This window comes from Notechis scutatus, chromosome 2 (assembly GCF_049901735.1).
Source record: "Notechis scutatus isolate UNSWTSFEM ecotype Mainland chromosome 2, rNotScu1.2, whole genome shotgun sequence".
Classification (NCBI taxonomy): Eukaryota; Metazoa; Chordata; class Lepidosauria; order Squamata; family Elapidae; genus Notechis; species Notechis scutatus.
In genome coordinates this window covers 132,531,196-132,545,686 of record NC_142010.1, presented here as the reverse complement: position 1 = coordinate 132,545,686, position 14,491 = coordinate 132,531,196, and the positions used below count along the sequence as shown (strand labels likewise).

The 14,491-nt window shown below is 50.5% G+C and overlaps 1 protein-coding gene and 1 long non-coding RNA gene across 4 annotated transcripts; both read left to right on the top strand.

Moving 5' to 3' along the window:
- Positions 1–846: 846 nt before the first annotated feature.
- On the top strand, positions 847–7,462 carry LOC113429821 (segment polarity protein dishevelled homolog DVL-2-like). 2 transcript variants are annotated; one of them, XM_087956228.1, is made up of 7 exons: positions 847–1,160; positions 1,736–1,805; positions 2,040–2,191; positions 2,605–2,723; positions 2,833–2,976; positions 5,589–5,679; positions 6,644–7,462. In XM_087956228.1, exons 1-5 carry the CDS (start codon positions 973–975, stop codon positions 2,934–2,936), a joined length of 633 nt encoding a protein of 210 aa, XP_087812354.1. In that variant the 5' UTR covers positions 847–972; the 3' UTR covers positions 2,937–2,976; positions 5,589–5,679; positions 6,644–7,462. The 2 variants fall into 2 exon arrangements, with proteins under 2 accessions (XP_087812354.1, XP_087812353.1); XM_087956227.1 differs by having other exon boundaries at positions 2,833–5,679.
- Positions 7,463–9,028: 1,566 nt separating this feature from the next.
- LOC148132249 (uncharacterized) lies at positions 9,029–12,355 on the top strand. 2 transcript variants are annotated; one of them, XR_015747774.1, is made up of 4 exons: positions 9,029–9,975; positions 11,080–11,188; positions 11,242–11,574; positions 11,760–12,355. It is a non-coding gene; the product is annotated as an uncharacterized LOC148132249 (long non-coding RNA). The 2 variants fall into 2 exon arrangements; XR_015747773.1 differs by having other exon boundaries at positions 11,080–11,574.
- The last annotated feature ends 2,136 nt before the right edge of the window (positions 12,356–14,491 follow it).

Here is a 14,491-nt window from a genome sequence, read left to right as displayed (position 1 = left end):
TACAGCGGCTTCGGCTTTTATTGATTGGGGGGGATGGGGGATGGAGAATAAGCAAGTAGACTGCCCTGGCATGGGAGTGTTACTTCCGGTCGCGCAAGCGCCCTGGAACGGCATGGTGCGCAGGCTTCTGCCCAAGTGACGCGGAAGAAGGCAGCCACTTCCGGCGGCGTCTCCCGCTCACCACTGACTGGGCCACGTGACCCTGCAAGAGCGAGAGAGGGCGGTTGGACGGCCATCGGGGACATGGTCTTGCGTGATGACGTAGCGGGCGGTGAGATGATTTTGGAGGGAGGGGGAAATGGACTGCGTGTGACGCATGCGCGGTAAAGAAAAAGGCGGTGTGATTCATTTGCGTCGGAGTTAGGGCAAATGGATGCCTTGAGGGGGCGAAGTCGGATATTTGACGCATGCGCACCGAGAGATAGCTGTGGGGCGACTCTCCGGGGCGGAGCGCTGCCTGAGCGCATGTGCGCCAGAGGGTGAGACGGAGGGGAGGGCTGAGTCGTGTAATTGGAGATAAGACGATTCTCCGGGGCGGAGTGTTGCTTGTGAAGCATGCGCCCTGCAACGAGGGAAAGGCGAAAGCGGCACGCCTATGAAGCATGCGCGCTAGAGGGGGTGGGGGAAAGAGGGAGGGCGGCAGGATGATTCCCGGGAGGCGGGGTTCTGAACGTGACGCACGCGCGCTAGAAAGCGCTCCTCTCGGCGGCGAATATGACGCATGCGCTCCGAAGAGAGGGTGGTGGCGCGCCGCTCCGTTGGGCGGAGTCGTGCGCGGTGACGCATGCGCGCCGGGAGGGAGCGAAAGCGTTCTCGTGCGCCGCTCGGGGGAAGGGCGTGGCCTTGCGTGATGACGTCTGGCGCACGGGAGGGAGGGAGGAAAGGGAGGCGGGCTGCCGCCCTTTCTCCGCCGCCGCGAGACCCGAGAGGTTCCTGCCCCTTCCCCGCGGGCCGCCCCCTTCCGGAGTCGCCATGGCGACGGCGGGCGGGGCCCCCCGGGCGGCCGAGACGAAGGTGATCTACCACCTGGACGAGGAGGAGACGCCCTACCTGGTCGAGATCGCCGTGCCGGCCGAGCGCCTCACCCTCGGCCACGTCAAGGCGGCCCTAGCCGGGCCCGGCGCCAAGTACTTCTTCAAGAGCATGGACCAGGACTTCGGCTGGCCCCGCCCCTCCCTCGCCCGCGGGCCCGTCTTTTGGACCTCGAGGGGAACCCGGAGGCCCGGCTTTCCATTGTGGGGGGGAGGCCCTGCTTTACGAAGTGGGGAGGGGGAAATAGACGCCCCGGAGCAGCCATGGAACCCATGCACCATCCCGCCCCCCACGCAAGAGCTCCTCCCCATGGGCCTGTTTTCTGGACCTCGAGGAGACCCCAGTTGGAGATGGGGGTGGGCATGAGGCCCTCTTTTTCGGTCTCTCTGGACTCCTCAGGGGTTGGGAGCCCATGCATCCCTCCCCAAGGAGAGGACGGAGAGGTTAAAGCCTCCCCCACCCCAGGGCCCATCTTCTGGACCTTCGAAGGGACCCTCATGGGAAAGAGGGAACAAGATCCTCTTTTATGCCTCTCTAGAAATAGGGGGATCATGCGAAGTTTTGGGGGCTATGGAAAAACCCCTCCCCAGCACATTAGGCTGGCGAGAGCCCCCATGAAGCCCGTCTTCTGGATCTTGAGGAACCCCAGCAGTATCCTTTTCTTTCTCTCCCCCCTCCCCCCCAAAATTCCCTTTCTTTGCAGGGTGGTGAAGGAGGAGATCACCAAGGACAGCGCTCTCCTGCCCTGCTTCAATGGAAGAGTTGTCTCCTGGGTACGCCAGCCCCTTGCCCTCCCTGCCGGGTATGAGGGTCTCGGGGTACTCTGCAGCGGAGCCTTCTGGGCCCTCGAAGTCTGGGATATGGGGGGCGGTCTTATCTATTCTGAGCTGACTTAAATGGAGAGGGGAGACAGCCTGATCCAGCAGGAGGGAAGGGAGGGGAAGGGCCAGAGGGAAACCTTCACCACCCCACCTCTCTCTCTCCCCCCTCCCCTTTCCCCCACCCAGCTGGTGTCTTCGGAGGTCCTCCCATCCGAGCCGCCACCGCCCGCTCCTCCCGCTCTAGGCGAGGTCTGTCCGGAGCCTTCTCCTCCACCTCCTCCTCCGTTGCCAGTAGAAAAGTCCAGCGGCATCGGCAAATCCCGCCCTCCTTCCTTCCAGTGAGTAGGAATGGCTGGTGTGTTTGTGTGTTTCTTCATGGTGGGGTTAAAAAGGGGGACTAACCCAGCCTAGGACAGCTGTTAAGTTCAGGGGTGGTGTAATTTTTTGGGGGGGGCGGCTAACAAGGAAAATCTGAGCTAACTTTCTTCAGAAGTACTTTAGTTTTTGTTGCTTTTATTTATTGTTAGATTTTTATCCTCCATGTATTGCTTTATAAGGAACTCAAGGTGTGGCAAATATATTTAATGCTGCTTCTTCTATTTTCTCCCCCCCAAAAAACAGCTGGGTTTTTTGGGGAACTAGAACTGGTGATTGGCCCAAAGTCACCCAGCCAGCATTCATGCCTGAGGTGGGACTACAACTCACCATCTCCCAGTTTCCACTCCAGCCCCTTCACCCCTATACCCAACAGGTTTCCTCCGCAGCCCAAACCTCTCAGGCAGCTGCGAGAACTTGGACCACGAAACCGAGTCCATCGTGTCGCTGCGGAGAGAGCGGCCACGGCGCCAGGAGACCACGAAGCACGGAGGTAAACCACCCCTCTCCGAAATCTTCCGGCCCTTTCCTTGGGGGAGGGCAGGTGGGGAGGCCCAGTCCCAGCGGGGCGGATTGCTCTGACGCCCTCCTCCCCTTCCGACTCGGGCACTGGATCAACGGGCAATCCCGGCTGAAGCGCCACCTGGCCAGCTACAAGAGCTCCTCCACGCTGCTCACCAGCGAGCTGGAGACCACCAGCCTCTGTGACTCGGATGATGATGATGAGCCGGTGAGCGCCGGAAAGCAGGTGGGAACGGCTGAAAACATTTGCAAATTCTTGATTTCCTTCCAAATCTTCTGGGCTCTGGGGTGGATAGATGCACGGGAGTCCAGGAAGCTTTGTTCCGTACCTTGGCTCTGTTGTCTTCCCACTGGGATTGGGCCCCCCTCCCCCCATGCCAGTACTGTTCTGACCCAGGCTTCCTAGACCATAATTACGCACACGCTTATTTTAAAAACAAGTTCTATTTTATTGCAATCCTGGGAATTGTTTTCATTTGCAGCTGGAATTAATCTCAAATAGTCCGTCAAGATAAGCAACCACCTTTCCTGTGAAGTGCTGCCAATAAGAGAAGTGTCCAATGAACTAGAAAAAAATGACCAAGTTTCGAGAACCGAACGAATGACTTTGCTTCCTGCAAAGGTTTCATCACCTTGGCCTGACTTTTATCCCTTATGGGAGGGGTAATCGCTTCCCAGCCTTACTCCCGAGTCACCCCTTTTGCCTCAGCTGCGCTCACCTTCTGGCAGCTCTGCACACACGCGCACTGGGAACAGGCTCCCCTTGTTCCTTGGCCTTGCTGCTGCCAGACTCCAGAGGCTCCTGAGTCAGCACCCCACTCCCAGATGGTCCTGGCCCCATCTCTGCATCGGATGCAGGACCCTCATCCGAGTCCTCGCCAGACTCCTGGACTGATCCCCTTTCTTCCCCACTGTCCGATTCTGCTGCCGTCTGTACTGGCTGCAAGCGAACCACAACAGGCATAGGAGCCATGCCAAGTGCCCCATCGGGCAGGGTATTCTGGCTGGTGGGCTCCAGGAGAAGGACGTTCTCTCTGCTGTTGCTCCTTCCCTTTGGAACATCTCCCCCCCGCCATGTGAGGGGGGCTCCACCCTGCTGACCTTTCACGAGAGCCTTCAGATTTCACATTGGGGGGGAGAGTGGTTAAAACAGAACATCAGAGTTGGAAGGGACCTTGGAGGTCTTCTAGCCCAGGGGTCGCCAACCTTTTGGACCTCCGGGAACTCATAATTTTAAATCCCACGGACCAGAGACCCTGAGAAAATCCCCAAAAAAGTCCGCAGGAAAATTACCCACCCTGTTTTCCTACTGATTGATCATTCTTTATTTGGGATGACAGGATACCGTCTCCAGCTCCGTTCTCAGGGAGAGGGGAGAAAGAGACTTTTGGCTTCATGCAAGGAAAGCAGCAGAAGTCTTTCTCTCCCCCAAACTCCTCCAGAAAGGAGTCTCTGTGGGACTTGTACTGGCGCAGCCTCTTGGAGCAGGAGACCTTGCAGGGTCCCAAAGACTCATTTCTGGTGGAGTTTGGGGGAGAGAAAGAAAGACTTTGGCTTCTTTCGTTGCGTTTAGCCAAAAGCAGAAGAAGAAAGAAGCGGAGAGAAACAGCCCAGTGGCCAGGCCAGGTGCATGGCCTCGTGTCCGCCCTTTCCCCCCTCCGCTCACTACCTCGTGTTTTTCACAATGCAAGCGACGCAAGCCTTGTGTTCCCACGCAGCCTGGATTAATTGCTTTTTAGGGGGGACCCAGCCCACCAGTTGGCGACCACTGTTCTAGTCCAACCCCTAGCTCAAAGCAGGAGTCCCTACACCAAGGCTCGGCAACCTTAAACACTCAGAGTCACAAAGGCCCTAGCCGGAAGCCCCCCACCCCTTTCAATTCTGGAGCTGACCAAACTCCATGGCAATTCCCCCAACCATAGAGTCTCCAAGTGTGGCATCCTTTTTCCTTTACCTGTCCTAACCAAAATTGTGGAGCAGACCAGCAACAGGGAGCTGCAGCAGAAGGAAAGACCTACATGCGGCTCTAGAGCCGAGGGTTGCTTACCCTTGCCTTATACCATCCTAGACAAATCTCTTATTTAAAAGCTCCACTGTTGGAGCACCCACAACTTCTGGTGGCAAGTAGTGCCACTGGTTAATTGTCCCCACTGTTAGGTAGTTTTTCCTTAGTTCTCCTTATTTGCTCCTTGTCCTGCCTTCTGTGCTTTGGAGAATAGCTTGACCGCTTCCTCTTCTTTGGGGCAACCCTCAAATATTGGAAGACTGCTATCATGTGTCCCCCCTAGTCCTTCTTGACAGGTTGATAGATTAATAACAGATTCAACCACCACTCTGCTCATCCTACTCCCCCCAACTTTTAGTTAGGGCTGAGTTATTTGGATCTTGATAGTGTTTTGCGTATAGCTTTTCACGGGCCGTCCTTAGTTTAGAACCATTCGTTTAATGACAGTTTGAAAAAGTACCTTAGGACTTAGGACTGTCGCAGTTATTCACGTGATCCAAATTCGGGCCATTCGGCAACCGACTCAGTATTTACGACGGTCGCAGCATCCGAGGGCTCGCGTGACAAATCCCTGGGGAAGCCACATTCCCTCAACGACCGTGTGACTCGCTGGCGTGGCCAGAAAGGCCATTCAAATGGGGGCAAAACTGGCTTCGGTGGTCTCACTCGGCGGCAGAAATGTAGGGCTCCATTGCCGTCGTAAGCCAAGGTCCACTTGCAGTGGCGTAGGGTGGTGGTTGCGGAAAGGCATCGCTGGGTGGTGCCCTTTCCCAGACGGGGGCCTCCTCGTGCCCTTCGCTCCTGTGAGCCCTTTGCCCATTTTCCCTTGGCAGGTTTAGCAGTTCCACGGTGCAGAGCAGCGCCTCGTGCCTTCTCAAATGCCACTGTTGGAGGAGGAAGCAGCACCCACCGCATCTTGAACGGGTAGGGGTCAAAGAGCCAGGTCTCAGTATCTGGGATCTAGAGGGCCTCTTCTCATCAGGCAGCCAAAGGGCCAGGATGGTACCAAGTTCCCCCTTAAATAAGACCCTGTCTTATATTTTGTTTGCCATCAAAACAAGGCACCAGGTCTTATTTTCAGGGGATGTCCACAGACTAACCTCACTTGCGCGCGTCGTCACCGTCTGCCTTCCGGAAGTCGTCCTCCTGCGCCTGGCAAGGCTTTCTGGAAGGCCTCTGCAGCCGATAACTCTGGATCGATCCGGAGCTTTAGTATCAGCTCCAGAGGCCTTCAAGAAAGCCTTGGCAGCTGTAGAAGAAATGGGCTGGCAAGGCAGGTGTCGGGGTGCAAGGCCTGGCCACACCTGTCCAACAGTAAGTAGTAGGGCAGCTCCACCCCGCATCCCCACCCTAGTTTAATTTTTACCCATGCACTCTGGAGTGGGTGGGAATCTTAATTAGGGCTTATTTTGGGGGTAGGGCTTATATTGGGAGCATGTGTAAAAAATCAAGCTAGGACTTACTTTCAGGGTAGGTTGTATTTTCAGGAAACAGGCTACATTTTTGTGCTTCATAAACGTCCTGTTGTCTGGGTATCCATTCGAGGGTGGGAATCTTCATTAGGGCTTATTTTGAGGGTAGGGCTTATATTGGGTGCATGTGTAAAAAAAAAAGTCAAGCTAGGATTTACTTTCAGGGTAGGTTGTATTTTCAGGGAAACAGGCTACATTTCTTAGTGCTTCGTAAACATCCTGTTTGGGTATTCATTTGAGTGGGTGGGAATCTTCATTAGGGCTTATTTTGAGGGTAGGGCTTATATTGGGTGCATGTGTAAAAAAAGCTAGGACTTACTTTCAGGGTAGGTCATATTTTCAGGGAAACTGGGTAGTTTTTTGGGGGGATGCAGATGGTCTTGTCCTGCATCTATCCCTCTCTTTCTGTCTTCCAGACGTCGTCCTTCAGCAGCATCACCGACTCCATGTCGCTGAACATCATCACCGTCACTTTGAACATTGGTAAAGACCTGCGTGGGCCAAAAAGAAGAGAGGGGGTGGAAACTGGTCCTAACATTGCAAAAGTTGAAAAAAAAAAAATCTTCTGACCCAGCTCCCCAAACATGGCAAACCCTCTGACATGAACTCAAAAGATTCATTTTTTAGGAATGCCAGCAGCCCCGGCAAAAAGTTTCTCTCCCAGGCTAATAAGTCCAGAAGATAAATAGAGCTAGAGTGGGGCTTCGCAGTGGCTCTTCTGTCCCGAGGACCGGCCCATAGATTTCCACTGCTCTCCTCTCCTCTGCCTTCTGCACGTCAGGCACTGGACCCAGCTGTTCCTCCTCTTCTGCATCAGCCACCTCCAGACTTGGGGGCTGTTGACTCTCCATCGGAGGGCTGATGGACGGCTCAGGCTCCGCCTCTCTCTCTCTCTCTGCCAGTTCTATTCCCTCTCCCCCCTTGGAGCTCCCAGGTTGCCCTGATGCTGACTCTCACTCCGCCTCCTCTGATTCTCCCACTTCGTCTCCTCCATCTCCTCTGATTCAGTTTTTGGAGGGGCCGGCGCCAACAGTCTACAACAAAGGCCCCCAAAGGGTGAAGGGATCGTCATCGACGTTGGGCGTGCCACCCTCCGTGGCCTTAGAGTGGGCGGGAGACTGATTTTGAACGTGGCAGAGATATAAAGCATCTTGTTTGCCTCTTCACTTCCTTGGAAAACCCACCAAGATCATTTTTTAAAAAATAAATAAATCCCTTTTTGGGAAAGAGGACAAGCTGCTCCTATCCACTCTGCCCACTCATTTCAAGCGGGGGGATTGAACAGACCTAGATCCTTTAGAAGAGGAGGTGTTTGCATCTCTCATGGGGTGGCCTCAGAGTCAGGCTGACAAACCCACCCCTCGCAAATATGCCCCCGCTGAGGCACTTCCTGTAACTGAACCTATTATTTATGATTTATTTATATTTATACAGTATTAAGCAATTTTATATAACTTACACATTGCTGACAACTCTAGGCCACTTACAACACTGAAGGAATGTAAAGCTCCATTATCAATAAAGGGGAATATTATTTGCAGCTTGGGGTTGAGATGATAGGTAGGTAGATAGCTATAGAGGTAGATACAGGTGGATAGATGTAGAGAGAGATAGGTAGACAGCTGGACAGATGGATAGAGGATGGATGGAGAAAGAGGTAGAGATAGGTAGATGGACAAATGGATGGAGATAGATACTTCTAAGAGATAGTAGATGATAAATAGATGGATGGATGGAGAGATGGATGGAGATATACATGAATGAATGGAGGGAGATGGATGGAGAGATAGGTAGCCGATGGATGGATGGAGAGATTGAGGTAGAGGATGGATTGATAAAGGTAGAAATAGGTAGATGGACATATGGATGAGAGACTTCTTTCTTAGAGATAGATGATAAATAGATGATGGATGGAGAGCGATTGCTGGATGGAGATATAGATAGATGATGAATGGATGGAGGGAGATGGATGGAGAGATAGGTAGAGAATAGATGGATGATGGATGGATAGAGATAGCAGACATTATATTCGATTAAAATCGAATTCCGATTTTTTGGGGAATCGCCCGGGCAGAGGTAAAAATAGGTAGAGGGACATATGGATAGAGATAGATACTTCTTTCATCTTAGAGATAGTAGATGATAAATAGATGTATGTAGAGAGAGATTGCTGTATGGAGATATACACTGCTCAAAAAAATAAAGGGAACACTTAAACAACACAATGTAACTCCAAGTCAATCACACTTCTGTGAAATCAAACTGTCCACTTAGGTAGCAACATTGATTGACAATCACTTTCACATGCTGTTGTGCAAATGGAATAGACAAGAGGTGGAAAGCATAGGCAGTTAGCAAGACATCCCCAATAAAGGAGTGGTTCTGCAGGTGGTGACCACAGACCACTTCTCAGTTCCTATGCTTTCTGGCTGATGGTTTGGTCACTTTTGAATGCTGGCGGTGCTGTCACTCTAGTGGTATGAGACGGAGTCTACAACCCACGCAAGTGTCTCAGGTAGTGCAGCTCATCCAGGATGGCACATCAATGCGAGCTGTGGCAAGGTTTGCTGTGTCTGTCAGTGTAGTGTCCAGAGCATGGAGACGCTACCAGGAGACAGGCCAGTACATCGGGAGATGTGGAGGAGGCTGTAGGAGGGCAACAACCCAGCATCAGGACCGCTACCTCCACCTTTGTGCAAGGAGGGACAGGAGGAGCACTGCCACAGCCCTGCAAAATGACCTCCAGCGGGCCACAAATGTGCATGTGGCTGCTCAAACGGTCAGAAACAGACTCTGAGGGCCTGACGTCCACAGGTGGGGGTTGTGCTTACAGCCCAACACCGTGCAGGACGTTTGGCATTTGCCAGAGAACACCAAGATTGGCAAATTCGCCACTGGCGCCCTGTGCTCTTCACAGATGAAAGCAGGTTCACACTGAGCACATGTGACAAATGTGACAGGGTCTGGAGACGCCATGGAGAACGTTCTGCTGCCTGCAACATCCTCCAGCATGACCGGTTTGACAGTGGGTCAGTAATGGTGTGGGGTGGCATTTCTTTAGGGGGGCGTACAGCCCTCCATGTGCTTGCCAGAGGTAGCCTGACTGCCATTAGGTACTGAGATGAGATCCTCAGACCCCTTGTGAGACCATATGCTGGTGCAGTTGGCCCTGGGTTCCTCCTAATGCATGACAATGCTAGACCTCATGTGGCTGGAGTGTGTCAGCAGTTCCTGCAAGACGAAGGCATTGATGCTATGGACTGGCCCGCCCATTCCCCAGACTTGAATCCAATTGAGCACATCTGGAACATCATGTCTCACTCCATCCACCAACGCCACGTTGCACCACAGACTGTCTGGGAGTTGGCAGATGCTTTAGTCCAGGTGTGGGATGAGATCCCTCAGGAGACTATCTGCCATCTCATCAGGAACATGCCCAGGCATTGTAGGGAGGTCATACAGGCACGTGGAGGCCACACACACACCACTGAGCCTCATTTTGACTTGTTTTAAGGACATTACATCAAAGTTGGATCAGCCTGTAGTGTTTTTTTCCACTTTAATTTTGAGTGTAACTCCAAATCCAGACCTCCATGGGTTGGTAAATTTGATTTCCATTGATAATTTTTGTGTGATTTTGTTGTCGGCACATTCAACTATGTAATGAACAAAGTATTTAATAAGAATATTTCATTCATTCAGATCTAGGATGTGTTATTTTTGTGTTCCCTTTATTTTTTTGAGCAGTGTAGATCAGTGGTCCCCAACCTTTTTGTCCCAGGGACCAGTTTCACGCAGAAACACTTTTCCAAGGACCGGGAGTCTGAGTTTGGTGGTTTGCTTGCAGACGTTTCATTATCTGACCAGGTAACACCTGATGTTGTTACCTAGTCGGGTAATAAAACGTCTGCCAGCAAACCACCAAGTTCAGGGAACGCCAATGCCTCCTCATTGCAACCCTGAGCGACAGATAGTCCCTGCAGGATGGCTGAGAAGCCTCGCCTCTCGGCCTTGCCTTCATCAGCCCCATCCCTCAGGTGTCTCCCTCCCTCCCTCAGCCTCATCCCTCAGGTGTCTGCCTCGTTCCTCTCTCAGTCGCTCTCTCGCTCCTCCACCAGCCCAGGAAGAAACTGCTTCAAAGAAGCCTGCAGGGTGGCTTTTCCTGTCGGCGCAGCTCTTGTGAAGCACCCGTTCACCCCCACCCCACCGCCCACGGTTCAATCCAGTGCTCCGTTCTGCCTGCCTGCCTTCGTTTCTGGTGGTTTCGAGCACAGCTCCTCCGAGCGTCCGTTCACCCCGCCCGCCGCCAGCAGTTCAATCCAGTGCTCCGTTCTGCCTGCCTGCCTGCCTGCCTTGGTTTCTGGTAGTTTCGGAGCAGCTTCGGCTGAGTAAAAGAGGCGAATAGTTATTATTCTCAGCCGAAGCTGCTCCGAAACTACCAGAAACGAAGGCAGGCAGGCAGGCAGAACGGAGCACTGATTGAACCTGGATTGATTGGCGGCGGGGTGGGGGTGAACGGGCGCATCGGGGAAGCTGCGCCGACAGGAAAAGCCACCCTGCCGGCTCCTTTGAAGCAGTTTCTTCCTGGGCTGGTGGAGGAGCGAGAGAGCGACTGAGAGAGGAACGAGGCGGGAGGAAACCGAAGCCGCTGAGCCAGAGAGCAGGACAGGCTTTGCTTGCTTCCTCCCTCCCCTTCTTTCATTTGTGTCCTTGATCCCTGATCCCAGCAGCATTCACCGAAGGTGAAGAAAGCCGCCATTTTATTTTATTTTATTTTATTTGCGGCCCGGTACAGAGTGATCCACGGACCGGTACCGGTCCGCGGCCCGGTGGTTGGGGACCCCTGGTGTAGATAGATGATGGATGGATGGAGAGAGATGGATGGAGAGATAGATAGAGGATGGATGAATGGATGGAGAGAGAGATGATGAATGGATGGAGAGAGATGGATGAAGAGATGGGTAGAGGATGGATGGATAGATAGATGGAGAAATAGGTAGATGGACAGAGATAGGTAGAGGATGGATGGATAGATAGATGTAGAAATAGGTAGATGGACGTATGGATGGAGATAGATACTTCTACTTAGAGATAGTAGATGATAAATAGATGGATGTAGAGAGAGGTTGCTGGATGGAGATAGAGATAGATGATGAATGGATGGAGAGACATGGAGAGATAAGTAGAGGATGGATGGATGGATAGATAGTGATAGGGGATGGATGGATAGATGTTTGGGGAGATAGAGATAGATAGAGGATGGATGGATAGAGGTAGAAATAGGTAGATGGACATATGGATAAGAGATACTTCTTTCTTAGAGATAGATGATAAATAGATGATGGATGTAGAGAGAGATTGCTGTGTGGAGATATAGATAGGTGATGAATGGATGTACAGAGATGGATGGAGAGATAGAGATTGAGATAGAGGATGGATGGATGGATAGAGGTAGAAATAGGTAGATGGACATATGGATGAGAGATACTTCTTTCTTAGAGATAGATGATGGATGGAGAGAGATGGGTGGAGATAGAGATGATGGATGGATGGAGAGATATGTAGAGGATGGGTGGATGGATAAAGGTAGAAATAGGTAGATGGACATATGGATAGAGATAGATACTTCTATCATCTTAGAGATAGTAGATGATAAATAGATGATGGATGTAGAGAGATTGCTGGATGGAGATAGAGATAGATGATGAATGGATGGAGAGGGATGGAGAGATAGGTAGACGATAGATGGATGGATGGATTGAGATATAGAGATAGGTAGAGGATGGATAGAGGTAGAAACAGGTAGATGGACATGGATGGAGAAAGATACTTCTATCATCTTAGAGAGGAGATGATAAATAGATCGATGTAGAGAGAGATTGCTGGATGGAGATAAAGATAAGATGGATGGCTGTAGAGAGATGGATGGAGAGATAGAGAGATACAGATAGGTAGAGGATGGATGGAGAGAGATGGATGGAGAGATAGGCAGAGGATGGATGGATGGAGAGATAAAGATAGGTAGAGGATGGATGGATAAAGGTAGAAATAGGTAGATGGATATATGGATGGAGATAGATATTTCTATTTTCTTAGAGATAGTAGATGATAAATAGATGGTGGATGTAGAGAGAGATTGCTGTGTGGAGATATAGATAGATGAATGGATGGAGGGAGATGGATGGAGAGAGGTAGACTGACCTCCGGGACATTTGAGAAGTGGAGAGAACGACAGATTGCTGATGAAGATGAATGTAGTACTTCTACGACCAGTTTAAATGCTAGTACGTTGGAACTGCTCTGTGTCAAGTATGGTGACTTAAGCATTCATGACTCCCCTGACCGTTTGGGAAAGTCCAGGGAGGGGATCTAGAATGGAAGACACATCTTTCTTTAGTTCAAGTGCCAGAGATAGCAGGGAGATGAGTAGGAGGAGGTCGGAGGGAGCATTTTCTATGGAAGTAAATGAATCATTAGCAGATGTAGTAGGAGTATCAGGAACTCGGAGTAAAACCTCTAAACCAGTCCCAGGTTCCAGGGTTGAATTTAGGGATGCACAAATGGGGAATAGACAAACAATAGACCCCACTCCTGGGGTCCATCAGGCACGTCTGGATATTGGCCCCAAAGAATGGTTTGGGGTGGTCCTCCTCTTATAAACACTTCCTTTGATGGGAATCCTGATAGGTTAGCATTATTTTTAAGCCAAATTGTGAACCATCTAGAATTATATTCAAATTGCTATCCTTCTCAATGGTCTATTATAGTTGCGATAACTACAGTGTTAACAGGTGATGCTGCCGATTGGGCTGCAGAGTTGCATAGTGTGCATGCAAAGGAATTGATTGATGTTGGTTTGTTTTTGAATGCACTCAAAGTTCAATTTGAAGATAGGTCAAGGATACATCAATATGAAGAAGCATTAATGTCATTGAAGCAGGATGGGAGGCCTGCTGTGGAATATGTCAGAGAATTTTGGAAATTAGCAACTAGGTTGCACACCTGGCCAGAAAGACTATTGATTAGAGAATTTAGATCTGGTTTAGATAGAGGATTGAGGCAGGCTTGTCTTTATAGTGGGGGTTCCCCAGAAACTGGGGGAATGGTATAAAACAGTTGTGGAGTTGGATGTGGGACTGAGGGAGTTCCGTCCTATGTTTGGAGGGCCCAAAAGACAACCAATAGGAGCAGTAGCACCACAGGGTAAAGTGGGGGAGGAGACTAAAAGGATTGGTAGGGGAATGGGGCCCATGAGGTGTTTCCGATGCCAAGGTCTAGGACATAGGGCAATGGAGTGTCCATCTATAGAACTAGATAATAAAAAACAGGTGGCTCGCATTCCTAGCGCCACAAGTAGCAATTTACCAGGTGGTATGCCCCGTGGTATGAAACAAGGGACAGTTACATCTGAAAGTTCTCAAGGGGTGTCACAAAAAACGAACACGGAAGTAATGACAAATAGACGAGAGGAAAACACCTGATGGCAAACAACTACCCAAGGTAGTCTCAGGGTTATACGATAGTGGAGATGACAGTCCAGATGAGGATGATTTGGGGAGTAATCCTGTGCGACCATTTGTTATACCAGTAGTATTGGAAAATCTAACAAGCAAATTGAGGGGTCAGTATAGAGCATTAATCGACACTGGATGTACTAGATGTTTAATTAGTAAAAAAGTGGTCGATGAATTACAGTTAGCAGTGGAAGAACTGCCCAAACCGATGCGTTTTGAACAAGTTGATGGTTCGTTATTAGGTGGGAGTCCTGCTACAATAATGACAAACCCTATCAAACTAGAGATAGGGAGTCATTGGGAGTCTTTACGATTTATTGTAGTACTACAGATGAGGGAGGCACTAATTTTAGGTCTAGTATGGTTAGACAAATGGAAGCCCACTATATGGTGGGAAGACGGTTTTAGGAAGTTACAAATTGCAGTTGGCCCTATGTCCCCTCCATACGTAAATAATAGGGAAGTTGTAACAGCTATAGATGATTCTGAAGAACTACGTTATCCAGAGGAATATAAAGATCTAGCAGATGTGTTTAGCGAAAAGGACTGTGAAACATTACCACCACACAGAACTGCGCAATTGATTTAATTCCTGGAGCAAAGGTTCCAAAACCATGAATGTATGCCATGACTCCAAAAGAGATGGAGGAAATGAGAAAATATACAGATAAAAATTTGGCGCATGGATTTATTCAACCCAGGAAATCACATATAGCTGCCCCGGTTTTATTGCGCGAGAAAAAAGATGGT

Bases quoted from the DNA above. Each gene is read 5' to 3' on its own strand.
- LOC113429821 (XM_087956228.1), top strand. From the start codon at position 973: ATGGCGACGGCGGGCGGGGCCCCCCGGGCGGCCGAGACGAAGGTGATC. The intron at 1,161-1,735 runs CTGGCCCCGCCC...CTTTCTTTGCAG, and splicing joins AGCATGGACCAGGACTTCGG to GGTGGTGAAGGAGGAGATCA. The intron at 2,192-2,604 runs GTGAGTAGGAAT...TATACCCAACAG, and splicing joins TCCCGCCCTCCTTCCTTCCA to GTTTCCTCCGCAGCCCAAAC.